The sequence below is a fragment of the Pseudopodoces humilis genome, chromosome 10 (assembly GCF_049639895.1).
Source record: "Pseudopodoces humilis isolate 2021_Gansu_Grassland_sample_001 chromosome 10, ASM4963989v1, whole genome shotgun sequence".
Classification (NCBI taxonomy): domain Eukaryota; kingdom Metazoa; phylum Chordata; class Aves; order Passeriformes; family Paridae; genus Pseudopodoces; species Pseudopodoces humilis.
This window is the reverse complement of record NC_142209.1, coordinates 22,716,309-22,730,560: the sequence shown is the minus strand read 5'-3', so window position 1 is coordinate 22,730,560 and position 14,252 is coordinate 22,716,309. Positions and strand designations below refer to the sequence as shown.

The 14,252-nt window shown below is 38.8% G+C and overlaps 1 protein-coding gene across 1 annotated transcript in view; it reads left to right on the top strand.

The window, feature by feature from the left end:
- Window positions 1-14,252, top strand: part of GPBP1L1 (GC-rich promoter binding protein 1 like 1) — a 32,048-nt gene that overhangs the window by 7,745 nt on the left and 10,051 nt on the right. The window contains exons 2-7 of the mRNA XM_005521114.2: window positions 6,849-7,729; window positions 8,415-8,529; window positions 8,811-8,940; window positions 9,305-9,588; window positions 12,290-12,362; window positions 13,511-13,704. Coding sequence (XP_005521171.2) covers window positions 8,470-8,529; window positions 8,811-8,940; window positions 9,305-9,588; window positions 12,290-12,362; window positions 13,511-13,704 — 741 coding nt within the window. The 5' untranslated portion in view covers window positions 6,849-7,729; window positions 8,415-8,469. The remainder of the gene's footprint in view (window positions 1-6,848; window positions 7,730-8,414; window positions 8,530-8,810; window positions 8,941-9,304; window positions 9,589-12,289; window positions 12,363-13,510; window positions 13,705-14,252) is intronic.

Here is a 14,252-nt window from a genome sequence, read left to right as displayed (position 1 = left end):
TGTTTTAAATGGCTTTATCTTTGGTATTCTTGCTGCTTTGAGGAGTAAACTCATGAAAACTCCTTGGAAGGGTTCATTTTTGATGTATCACACTTGCTGGCTGAGGTCCAGAGACTTATCATCTTACACAGGCTTCTGTACAGGTTCCCTTGATGCTCTCTTTTCCAAAATGTGCTTTGGGCTTTTCAATTAAGTACTTCCAAAGTTAAGTTGCTTTCTAAAGACAAGTTTGCTAGCTTTTGTGTGATAACCTTGCTTGCAGAAACTTGGATCAACAGAAGGGCAGGTATCATTCAATCAATAGCATTTCTAAAGGTGGTATTTTTGTCAGTGGTGTTTTCTTGTTCAATGAAGAATCTTTCCCACAGTCCTAGAAGTTATTTTTCTCTATTACTTGGTTGTTACTCTTGCATGCCCTTGTACCTTTAATTGCTGTCACAAAGGAAAAAAATCATCTCCTTACCTGCTGCACTCTAGATCTCAGTATGTATTCACGAGACCAGACTGCTCAGGCTTTGCTCAGTATGTGGTTTTTTGGGGGTATGTGTTTGTCCAGAAGTTTTGAAGGAGGTAAGACTGGGTCAGCATGACCTTGGAGAAGTGGAAAGTAACTATGTGAAGGGGCAGGTTGTTTGTGAAGCCGAGCTGTGTGAGATTCAGTGGAAGGACTGTCAGTAGAGAAAAGGGAATTAGGACCCCTAGATGGGGCTGTATGGACCTTTCTTAACCTATTTTCAGTTCATTTAAGTTTGTCGTCTGGTTTGCATAAATGGTCAGGTATGTAACCATTGGTATGATATTCCCCCACCTCTAGCCAGTTACTCTGAAAGAACTTTTGTATGGCCACGCTTCTGGCATGTTTTCATTTTGGAATACAGATTTATATGGCAGTGTTCTGACTAGAATACAAAATAGTTTTGATGACTCTGCAAGATAGATTCATTTGCTTTAAACTTGAAAAACAAGGTGTTAATCTCAGTAATAGCTGCTTTTCACTAAAATGTTTAATATCTATATCTGGGAATATTTTAGTTTAGTATATGATTAACATTTTAATCCATCCTTTAGTGTTCTAAAATGGGCTTATATTTCTGTAATTCTAGAAAACCTGTTATGAGTGATGCTTTGCATTTTTAGATAATAGATTATTTTTTTTCAGCAGCCAGATGCCATTTAAACAATGATTTTTGTAGTATTTTTAATTAATAGGGCAGTCCTTTATATTTGTGCAGCCATTTTGGAGGGCTGGCTGTGGGATATAATGGGAAAAAACAAGTAGTGATGATGTATCTGGGATATAGTTCTTCTGGTTCCTGATACCTCAGGTGTGTAAGCTCTACCAGTTGTACGTGCCGTTCCGGAACATCTGCGTTTGTCCTCTCCAAAGGGAGCTGTTTTTCAGTTGTGCAGACAGGGTGAAGGTGTGTCTAGACAATTGTATTAATGGAACTGAAAGCAAAAGGAAAGTAAGTTTGTTTTGTAGATACTCTATGTAGGTGAACTGGAAACAAATGATCTCAACTTGTGAAGATGTGGCTCACCAGTTGTTATGACAATTGAATGAGTTATACTACACGTGTGTCTTTTACAGTGAGGCCTAATAATGTGTGCAAACTTGAAGCAGGATTTATAATTATGTTATAAATGGAATTCACTGGCACAGATTGCCCAGAGAAGTTGTGGATGCCCCATCGCTGGAAATGAGCAACCTGGTCAAGTGGAAGGTGTCTCTGTCTGTGGAAGGGGGGCTGTAACTACATGCTCTTTAAGTCTCTGTGCCCAAATATGATTACCTTAATAAATTTATTATGATAGTTAGGTCAAGCAATGTTCTGTTAGAGTTTTTTTTCAGGATAGTGAAATTTCATGTGAGGCTTTTTGATATCCTTAAGGAAATCAGTAGCATGCTTTTGACTCTTCCTGAGTTGGACCCCAGGCTATGGTTCCCTGTTTCTGTGAATGTATTGGGTGAATTGGAGGTTATGAGAAAGAGATGTTTGAGTGAATACATATAGTATTAATTCCTTATCATAAAGTAACATACACCTATTCAGTGGCACTACTCTGAAAAGTAGCTAAGTGGAAAGTGGTCTATTTTGAATGTTTGGGCACATCTGCTTAATTAAATAATTTTAAAAGAGCTTCACAGAAAGAAAACTGATGAGAGAAGTAAATTCTGTTCTGCCTTCTGCATCCATTAAATTGTTCACTAATGCTTCTGAATGCTTTTGCAACCCAGCTGACATCTGATCTTTACGAATATTACTGAAATCCTCATTGACTTTGCTGGTTAGAAAAGCAAATCTTTACTTCTTTAAAGTAAACATGTTTTATTTAGAGTAATAGATAGAAATGCAGTGAACTGAAATTGTGGCAGGGATGGACAGGTGTTGTCCTTATGACCTTTTACAGCTGCTATTAACTGGATTGATAAATGTGTAATGAAGGGTAGAAGTTTACTTTTATGCTGGTTTTCTGCTAGAGGCTCCATGTCTTTGTGATTTGCTGATGCAGGAAAGGAGAAACTGAAGTAAAGACTGCAGTTCATAGGATTTTGGTAGACAGTGGTGCTGAAGGGACTCAGGGATGTTTGCAGGGTACAGTGAAGCAGAAAAAGCACCCAGTAAAACGTGTCCATTTCAGAAACATGCACTGAGTATGTAATGTGGACAAAGGTTGGAAGCCCTGGTTCCAGGTATTCCCAGAGAGGTGCTGGAACAGCACATCATGGCACAACAGGCAGTCTGGAACTCAGGTGAGACTGCTTCCCATTGCGTTTTTACAGTCTGGTAGGCCAAGGCAGGAGATGGAAGAGGAAGTAATAGGAGAAATTCACCACTGCTAAGACTCATCTGTTCTGTTTCTTAGGACTTCTGAAATACCTTGATCCATTTCCAGTGAAAAATTTCATAGCTCAGTGGCTCTGATTATATTTAGCTTGTCTCTCTAGGCTCATGTTCTGGTCAATGTAGGTCTTTACATATTGAGCATCTCCTTTTTTCCCACTGCTAGGTATATCTGAAAAGCTCAGCTTGAGAGTCAAAGCTTTAGAAACTCTGATTTAGAGATTAAGTCGGATCAAGTCTGTGTTAGGAGTAGAAATGAAAGTAAGCAGAAGGCTCAGAACAACCATGCAAGCTGTGGTACAGCAACAACTTTATGGAAGGGATATTGGAGAATGGGGGTTTGTCTCTGACTGCAGATGTTTTTTACCGTGGTCTGTGTCTTTTTAAATTGAATGCGCTTGTATGTTCCTTCTGTTTTCATGCCAGTTTTTAATATTTGTTTAGACAAATACGCTATAGAATCTGGTATATAAAAGAGCACCTGACAATTTTGTTTGACTTGGTAATAAATACCACTTCTACTTGCATATAAAATGACACAGTGAAGGATATTTAGTTGTGAAACTTAAGCACTTGCCAAGGGAAAAAATACTTTTGGAACAACAAAACCTTAAGAAAATAGGTTGCTATAAAGTAACAGTAAAGACATTTTTAATGTTACGTGTAAAAAGTGATAATATAAATTGTTAACAGTTCTAATTAACCTTTAAAAATAAGTGGAACCCAGGTGCTAATACAGAGTTCAGTTCTTTTTCATACTTAGATTACTTGCCAAAGACTTACTCGTTTTGATGGGTGAAATAATATTTTGAGATAGTTGACAGACAACCTTTTTTCCTACACCAAAGCTCATTAATGCACATTTCATTGTTCTGAAAGGAGATATGACTTTAGAGAACATTTCATTTAGTAATATGACTATTATTTTCTTTTTTCTATTCATATTACCAGAAATAATTCACATTTTAATTCATTGAAAAAGGAAAAAAGAATTAATAAGATTTGCATTGACAAGCACTTTTGTTTGCTTTTTCCTCTGGAACTGGGAGTGGCCACTGATGATCTTTGTCCTTGTGTTTTCCATAGTGAAGCAGAGATCAGTTCGATTGAACTGCAATTGCAGTGACAGAAGAACTGAGTAGTTGTCAAAGGTCATTTCAGTTCTGTGTAGTAATAGGGGCAAAAATATTAGTGTTAGATATTAAGAATGCACAGTTTTGCCACTGTATAAATGGTCCATGCTCCTAAATCTTGAACAGTTAATGCTGTTTCGATGACGTTGTACCTAAATAATAGGGTAAAGCCTGATAAGGATGATTCGAGGTATTTAGAAGGCTTCTGCGGATACTCTTAGTTTGGAAGAGCATGACTTGATGAGTCTATGTCTCTTGGGTAAAATCCTGAATGTCATGAAAAACTGAATAGAATGTGATTGGGCACTTTGGTAGCACAGGAAATACCCAGTTTAATTGAGGCTAGTACTTTTTAATAGCTACAAATTGACTTCTACATAAAGCACAAGTAAACTGCCCACTATCATTTGGGAGGCAAAAATGTATAAACGTGACTGAAAACAAAGCAACTGAACAGATTTGCATAGAACTTTGACTGGTATTAAACTGTAATAGACTCTGGCTCAAAAGTCTGAGAAAGTATCCTGGAAGTCCTGATGCTGTTTGTTCATAGTCTTGTACTATTTTTCTCAAGAATTTATTATAGGTTGCTGTTAGAGGGGGTAATGGAGAGACTTTGGGTCTTGCACATTAGGATTTTGTGATGTTGTCAGTAGAGTGATGGGTTATGGAAGTGGTCTCAGGTAGGTTGCAGATGCGCTGTTGGGCAGGATTTAGAGTGTGTGTGAGAAGGGGGCACGTGGGCTAATCCTGGAGACCAAAGAGTTTCAGTGCTGCTATAATTTACAGCACTTCATCTAACAAGGTTTTTGCTTTAGCAAAAAGTATTGCATTTTAATCTGGCATCTGTTGTTGTTTTTGTGCTGGGACATGCCAGGAAGGCAATGACTGAGGAGTTGCATATGTCCCTACTGAATTTTGAAGACAGGTCTAGGTGTCGTCCTAGACTGTCTACATGCATGTTAGGCTCTGCCTAAGGAGCTGCCCTGGTCACCCATACTAACAGTGATATCAGAATACCAGCTTAGGAGACCCAAATCTCTGCAAGATCATCTGTAAATTGGTGGTGAAGTTTCACAAAATGTTTCACCTTTGCTTAGACTGTGCTGAAATATAAATGGAAGACTCACAGGAACACAAACTGTTGATACGCTTTTCTCTTGCCTTTTCAAAAGGTACTGGGAACCTTTTTGGTGAATGGACCCTGGGTATTGTACTTCTGTGGTGTTTTTGTTTTGTGCTCAGATCTTGTTCTTACTTCAAAACTGCAGTTCTGAATTAATTTATTTGGATACCTTAAATCCAGAGAACAGTTCTCTGTGGGCTTTCTTCAGGTCCATTTTTCATGTTGCTCTGAACCATTCTCAAGGTTCATTAAATCAACTTATTTTTTTTTTAACTTCTCTCAGTAGCTTGACATAGCTTAATTGCTATACATTTCGTTCTGAAAGGCATATTTATTCAGAAGGTAATGAAGCTTGTTTGAATATAGTCAACTGCATTGACTTTGTTGCTGTTTTATCTTCTACTTAGTGCTCAAACATTTGGTAGTAGACTTAGAAGGTCACAGCTGAAGGAGTTCTGTACCTGTACAGAGTTTAGCAGGATGGGAAGTCTGTTCTGTCTACAGCAGATGTTCCATTATGTCCATTATGCACACTGGAAAATCACCCTTTAATATAAAAACAGGGTTTTATAGATTATAACTTTAGTTGTTTGCAATGTGTGGCTCTCAATAGATTGTAGCACAGGCTAGGGTGCTCAGAAAGTTCCCGGACCAATACTGTGTGTGGCCATGACCACTCTGCTTTTTCCTCATCTTGGCTGGTAGCTTATATGCATTGTGAGGCTGCTTGTTCTTATTTTGTCTGCAGAAATGTGATTGTGGCTCAGATCTTGGGTGCAGAAGTGCTTCCATCTTTCCAAACTCCTCTATACAACAGTAACATCCAGTTCTAGAAAGAAAAAAAAGCCAGAAAAATGAAGGGATTTATTAAAGGGGTGACCTAGAAGATAAGAGGTGGAGATATTTTACTGTTCCCCAATGTGTGTTTATTTTGAGCCTTGATCAAAATCACCTTTAAAACTTTTTTTAAAGTCCACATGCTTAAGTAAGGAGTGACATAACATACACAATGAAAACCAGAACTGATCGAAGAATGGAACCATATCCAAACAAAGAAAACAGACTCTGATAAATCAAACATAAAAGCATAATAAGGCATACCTAAAGGTATCCTGTGAATAGCTGATGGCATCAGAACAGTAATAAAACTTCTCAGTTGTTTCAAGATCACTAAACTATCTATTTGCTACTGGTTTGGTAGGATGGTTCAAGAAAAAAGAGGTCATAGCAGAATAACTCAGGTTTTGCTGGTGATGGTGGTATTTTCCATGAAGAAGTTAATGAAATACCATTTGTATTGCTGTCATCATCCTCTTGAGAGGGAAGTCTAGCTGTCCTGGAACAGGTGAGGAATGATGTGGGCATGTAGAGATGAGGTGTTTGGAATGGCCAGGCCTACCTGCAGCCCAGAGTCTCATTATTTTAGCAGCAGGTTTTAAAATTGCTATGAAGTGTGGAATCACTTTCATTAGGTGCATGCAGTTTCTCCAGTCTTCCCTTTATTCTGATTGTTTTTGTTGCCCTTTTGTGGACTAAACCTGGGAAGAGATTATTTAAAAGTAAAAATGCGCTTTTCAGGGACTCTTTTTTAATTAGATTATTTCAGGTGTTTTGATCAGAGATCAAATAGCTTTGGGCAATTGCACTATAGTTGTTCAATTTCCCTCTCTGCTCTTCTCTTTAGTCGTACTTTGTCATGTTTGTGCCACTTGTATTGATGGAGTTGTGTTTGGTTTTTTACAGTGACGACAGTTCCTGTCTCACCTCTTTGATGGAAGAGGACTATGACCCAGAAGTGAACTCTTCACTGTAGAACAAGAAGCTCTTGTGGATTAATTGTGTCCCTTTAAAAGCAGCACCCAGACTACAAAAAATAGAGTAGAAGAGATTATTTTTGGACCTGGCTTTTTTTGTTCATGTGACCTATGTTTCAGCATGTAAATGGTGAAAAACAGGGAGAACATTTGTGCCTGCTTCTGAGCTTTATATCAAGTAGTGCTTAGCTCTGTGGAGCATTAGCCAAGTTACGTGAAGACTAGAGTATATCCTAACATTCATTTTTTAAAATATTTTACCTTTTTTTAGCAGATATATGTGATAAAAATGAAATTTATATTTTAAGAGCACTTGGGCAGATGCTTCTTGTTTAGATCTCAGCATTTAGGGCAAACATTTTTATGTAACATCTTTTTTTCCAGAGTGTTTAGGTTGATCTGCTGCAGATCATGAACTGTCCAGCAGCCTTGAGTGTATCTGTTCAATATTAACCATGATGTTGCTCTGAATGTTGTCATGCAGACTCAAACCTTTTTGTAATGTAAAGGCTGATTTCTGTACTACCACGACCAGAGGAAATTTAATGAGGTGAACGTGGGCGTGGCTTTTTTAAATATAAATTACCTTCTTAGGTATCTTTTTTTTGTAGTGAGAGTGCAAAGAGAGGGTAAAATGAGCAGCTGAGGGGGTGAAGGGCACAGTTGGCACGAAGTGCGGCCTCTCGTGCTCTGCTTTGAGACGCACTATTGCCTCAAGGCTGGCCTTCCAGAATTCTGGAGAAGGAAGGAAACCGGAGGTCACTGAAGCACAGAAACTGAGGACATTGGACTACAGAGGCTAAACTCAGGGTAATTGATCATATATATTTACTGCTTTGCTTATACTGTACTGACCTGTTTCTAGATAAATTAAAGCTGAAAAATAAAGCAAAGTGGTAAATTGGAGAACCTTCCACAAAAAAGGTGGAATTTAATTATATGGAGCAATACTGAAATATTCATCATTTTGAGCAGTAAAAATTGCTATGATATGTTGGAAAGAATATAGAAATGCAGGAGCTGACATATGGTTGTCTTTCAGGTCTATGATCTGCTTTGAATGTTTCTTAATATCACCAGTTGATCTTATTTGATTTACAGCCTCTGGAATAAAGCATGCAGTGGTCACTCCTTTGCAGACTATGAGACAATGAGCAATGAAGGATTGTACCCCAAATTCTGTATTGTCTTGATTTTCACATCTGCCTTGTATGGCTTTTCTATGCCATTGTTTGTTTTCTTCCCCCTCCACACTCATTCTGTCATGAACCTCATGGGTCTATTAATTGTAAACAGGAAGTAACTGGGAATGTTGAGGTTCTTACCTGTTTCAATCAGAGGAACAAAGTCAGCAGGAGAAGACAAATGCTCAAGTATAATACAAAAAACTTCAGCACTTTTCCCCTCCTGTTTGTACAGGCCAAACTTGGAGAGATAAATTGTATTATTATTTCAGTTTGGATGAGATGACAGGGAAAGTTCTTTTCATTTACAGAGCCTGGCCATGAGGTTTGATGCCTCATTTTATTGAAGGGAGACACTGGACCTAAATGGCGCAGCATGACTTTGTTCCTGCCTGGCTTAACTTCTCAACACCACAGTCAACCAAGGTAACAGTAACACAGATTAGCTCCTTTCACAGCTCTGACCATGGGTAAGATCAGTGTGTTGGGTTCTCTGTGATTCTGTGTGAGACAGGGGTATTTGTGATCGCATTCAGGCTCGTCAGCACTGCTGGCTAATCAATGCAGTTATGGATGCTGTATTGAAAACTCATACAAGAATGTGGGGGTTGGTGGTTTTTTCAATTAGCAAAATGTCGCTGCTGGGCTGACAGGCTCCTGGAGAGTCCAAATGAGTGCTTCATTACATGACTTTTTACTTTCTGCAGTCCCCTGCAGCCACCTTTGAGAAACATGGAGAGCATCTTCCACGGGGAGAGGGCCGCTTTGGCGTGAGCCGCAGGAGACACAACTCTTCCGATGGATTTTTCAATAATGGGCCTCTCCGAACTGCGGGAGGTGAGTAAGAAGGATCAGAATGCAGCCTGAGAGCAAACATTTTGAAATAGTCTATACAGAATTAAGAATTCAGCAGAACAGAAACATTTTCCCAAACTGCACGTTTTCAAAACATCCTATGAAAAAGTTGTACTACTCTCCTGTGCAGTGTGCTCAGACCTTAAGAGGCTTTCAGAATAGCTATATGTGCATTGTGTAGCTTGATTTGTTTTCTGATATAATCACACACTATTTAATAAGTTCACCTCAGTAGTTACTTAGTAAACACTGGCCGAACAACAAGAAAATCAACCTGAGTTATTTCCAGTATTCTGCATACTGTGTTGATTTTTTTTTATTTGCATCCTTATCTCCTTTTGTTTAGACTGCTGGCATCAGCCATCCCTTCTCCGCCATGATTCTGTAGATTCTGGTGTTTCTAAAGGAGCTCATGTTGGGCTTTCTGGCAGTCAGCCTGGCTGGCATGGTCCCTCACGGGGCCATGATGGTGTGAGCCAGCGTGGAGGAGGAGGAACTGGAGTTCATCGCCACTGGAATGGCAACTTCCATTCTCGGAAAAGTTCCGCCTTTCAAGAAAAGCTGCCTGTTGAATCCAGGGAGGAGAAGAAGGAAGATAAAGAGCATTTGCAGTTTGAGGAGGAAGACTTTGTAAGTGTGTAGCTTCCCACTAGAAGTGGAAGGTGTGAGAAATGGCTTTTCAGATCTCATTTGTATTAGCATTGATAGATGGTGAGGATCTAGAGTTGCATTCCACTCAGTGTTTGAGACACAACAAATTTAACAAAATTATTCCAGCACTGATAGAATGCTGAATGGTACGCAGAGCCCTCAGGACTTGAAGACCTGTTGGATTATGGGGCTTGGCTCATATGTTTTGCCAAATGGTTATTGTGAACTGAAGGCATTTTAACATTCAAGCCAGGTCTTCAGTGAAACCTGTAAGGTGACAGAGGAAGAGTAGTTATATTAAATTTGTGGCTTTGCTTACAAAGCCTTTTTTTTGCTCCTAGAAATACACTTTTTCAGCTTCTCCTTAGTCTGCCTGCTTCAGTCTTCCTGTTTTCCTTCACTCTGATACATTGGTGTTTGTGATAACCTTCCCAAGCTTGTTCATGACAAGCTCAGACCTTTGCAACCAACTGCCTTGAATCTTCTGGAACACTATTATCAAAGATGTTTTCCTCTCTCTCTCTCTCTGTTAATCTGTAGATCAGGTTCTCTTGAGCCATTTTTCCATCAACATCTCCAGTTTACCAACTTTGTTCTTATTCAGCATTTTGATTCATGTGGTATTATCAGTATGATAGTCTCTTACATCCTGGCTCTATTTTTACTGGAATATCTTTAGTTTCTCAAACTTTATCAAACAGTGCTTGGACTTAGAACTTTCATCTTTACCATGTTCCTTAATGCTAATGCTTTGAGAGATGCACACCTTTCCTGCTTTGTCTTTTCAATTTATTTCTATTTCTCCTGACCTCTGAAGGGTGTTATATTATCAGACCATGTGTTTTTCTTTCTGCATCTATTTCTTGGTGTCTCTAGGCTTTTCTTGACCAGTGTAATGAGGAGAATATCCTCTGTAAGGTTCTAGTAACTATCCTTTCCCCTAATGCAATTCCTCTGTCTTCATCCTCAGTGCTAAAGCCTTTGCTGCCTCTTGTAATGAGAGGTTCTGGTGATACTTTGCACACTCAGGTGTATCATCATCATGAGGTTTTTGCTGTTTTATTCAGCATTCAGCATTTGTCTCTGGAAGGCTGTTCACAGCTGAAATTTTTGTGGCAGTTTGATGGCTTCTGCTCAGGAATTTACAAGTCAGAGTGAAATACATGAATACCCACAGCTGCTTCAAGCCAAAATCCAGAGCCTACACTTAAATTGCCACAGGAGGCAGTTTGATTTAAGCTGCTGGTGTTTTTTCAGTGAAGGGCCTGGGAAGTGATTGCATGCTTTTGTTCAGCTGCTGTTGCTTGGAGCAGGAGCCTGCATCACAGGGCGGTTAACGGCTAGAGAGTGGGGATAAAGCTTGTGTGTGGATTTCTACTACCTGATTTCTCAAGAATACTGTAATTCAGGCTTTTTTTGACTGTCAGAAGTCTGTAGAAATCTAGAAATATTGCAATGATTGCAGCTATGCAATCTCTTGTCTATCTTGGTCTAAATCTTTCTTCCACATACTTAATTCTCCTCTTCAGTGCCTTGATGAGTGCCTTCCCCAACTACATGGCTGTTTCTTCTCTTAATTACTTCCCTCATTTTTAAGATGAATATACCATACATGGGCTAGCAGCAAGCTCTGTTTAGTAACTCCTGTACTGTCTTTGCCATAGTGGTGAAACTGATGTATGCTGTGGTTAAGTGTGTAGCTGTTAGGCCTGTGTGGCTGACAACACTTCTGCTGAAAGGTGTGCAAAGCAGGTTGTTAGACTAAGTGTGAGCACCCCTGCTATAAAACTGACCTGTAGCTAAAAATTGAAGCACTTTTAACAGGAGTTTCTGGAGGCTGAGGTTGGAATTTATGCTATGGTGTGACATTTTTTCCTTACTCTTACTGAACAGAAATACCTACTATTTCAGATGCTCACTATTAGAGAGTTACGCTGTCACCATAGTAACTCACATACGAGGAATTCATTAAAAGGAGGAAAGAGATGGCTGTATTTTGAACTGAGGTTATTTGGGACAGGGAAGAGGAATAGCTAATCAGAAACACTTGTCATTGAATGCTTAGATTTTCTTCAGTTCACTTTGAGCTTGGACGTGTCTATAGTTGTTCCACCAAGTTGAATTCTGAAACTGAATACCTTGTAAATCTGCAGAGAGCACCGAGTCTGTGCACACTCTTGTCCTAAAAAGTGGACTCTGAGGTTCGATACAAATTTAAATGTAGTGCTTTTTTGCCAGTAAATATATTCCTTTACATTATGAATCTAGTATTGGAATTTTTTTAATTGGCTCATGCATAATTATTGTATTAAAATGTTAATTAAATTAGGATAGAATCTTCATATACTGATATGTGGATTCTGTTTTATTTTTTGAGCTGCTGATTAAATACCTAATTTTTTTATACATGTACTGGTCAGTAGAATCTGCTTAATTATAGTAGAAGACTAGAGGAATTAGCCTGAACCCTCTGGTAGTTCCATTGGTAATACAGCAGAAACCAGGGAGAAGGCAAACATGATTTTTAGATGTCATGTGGCAAGGCATTCTCTTCCACTTCAGGTGCTGTTCAGAGAAATCTACCTATACCCTGGGTTCCTGGAAACAAAATGTTAATACTGATTATTTTTTTTGTCATATGTGATATAACAATATATTCATTTACATTGTCTTTTTACAGCCATCTTTGAATCCAGAAGCTGGAAGACAAAACAACCAGAACAAACCTTTAGGGACACCTTCTGGAGTATGGGGTAGGTAAAGGTCACTGTACACAATGCTGATGATGGAGCAGAAAGTTGTAACCAGTGTTTGAATGCTGGATTTTTCGCTCAAAAATATTTTAAAGATTTAAACAAAGCAGACAATTTGCTGCTTTCTGTTCTTCGTTGTTTTCCTCCCATAATCTTATCTAATCTTTTGGTCTTTTTGTCTGTTTGAAACTGTGCTTGTCTTCTCATAAAAAAACAGCCAGTGGCAGTAATGTCACTGTTGTGTTCACTTCCTGTTGTGTTGCAGTTACAATTTCACATAGACATCACTTGAAGGGCAAAGCAGATTGGAGTGAACTAGACATTAGTTCCTGACTTGGGATCTGCATTGGGGAAATACAGGCAAAGCTGTCAAATCCAAGTTCTGTGGTTTGAGTTCAATTGATTTTTTAAACTCAGAACAGCCTTGCTTTTGATCCTGATGTAGTCTATTATCTGTACATAGATTAGATGTACTGAACCTATGCCTTTAAAAAAAAAGTGAAACAAGGTACCAGTTCTAGCAGTTAAACACAGATTTGTTAATATCTAGTTGGGTTAGATACTGCAAATAGTACAAATGCAAAAGATTCTTGCAATACTGTTGGGTTGCATTCTTTTTGCATGTTTGTCAGGTAGCTGTTGTTCTGCTCAAAACCTAGTGACACCATTTATGGGGCTTTGATCTGTTTACACTATTAGTATTTTTTAAATTGTTATGCTCCTGGAAATGTGCTGATTTGGTGTAAGAAACTTTAACCATGCTTGTTTGTAAAAACAATGTGTCTTTTGAGGTATAAGTTATGTAAATTTTTTTTCATGTGTTAGTGAACTAACAATGCTGAGCCATGGTTGCTCAAAAAAATGCTCATACCTGTTCTGATTTCTGTAGAATGGTGCGAGGCTGTTAACTGATGCCACTGTAGGTTTTTCCTTTCAGCATCAAGGGAGCTGTTGTGTTTAGATTAGAAAAGATTGTATTTAGATATCCACATCCAGTATCCTCTCTCAGAGCTGAAATGAAAGAGCAGCTGATGGCCTCAGAATCAGATATGCTGTGTCTAAGATGGAGAGGGAGGAACTGAAGCAGTGTACTGAACCTGTTCTGAAACAGAACATCTATTTCAGAATCTCTTGTTTTGTTTTTACAGAAAACCCCCCTAGTGCCAAGCAACCTACCAAGATGCTGGTCATCAAAAAGGTTTCAAAAGAGGATCCTTCTGCCGCCTTCTCAGCTGCATTTACATCACCTATTTCTCACCTGGCAAATGGCAACAAAGCCACAACCATTGTCCCAAGTGTCTACAAAAATCTGGTTCCTAAACCTGCAGCTCCTCCTTCCAAGGTACAGGGGGTTCCAACCAAATTAATGAACTGCAGATCAAAGGCCTCAACGCCCCAACAAGTAGCAGGAGTTGAAATCCAGTAGTTTCTAGGCAGTGGCTTTTACAGTAGAGGTCTATTTACGACTAAAGTTGTTCTGTTAAAATGCCTTTCAGTTTGTCCATAAGAAGAACTAACCTGTGACTACACTGTGGTCTATTTGAATGGGTGTGTCCTCATGCATTAGACAAATCCTTATCTTAATAAGACAAAATGAGCACTGCTGGAGAGGTGGAATGTGTGTTGCTATGTGCTTGAACTGTTCACATGACTACCTTGAAAAATCTTTATTGGGTTACAATACTTTGATGTGTCCAGAACAATTGAGGCTGAGATCAGATTAGATTGCAACATCCTGCAATTCAGGTGTAATTTAGTTGAGCCTTAAAAACAATCTGGAAAAGCCATGGGGTTTGTGCTATAGTTCTTTTACTGAAGGAAATACAGTAGTGCTAAAAAAAAAATAATTTTTCCTTAGTTCTAGGTTTAATCTTGCCTATTTCTCCAGAG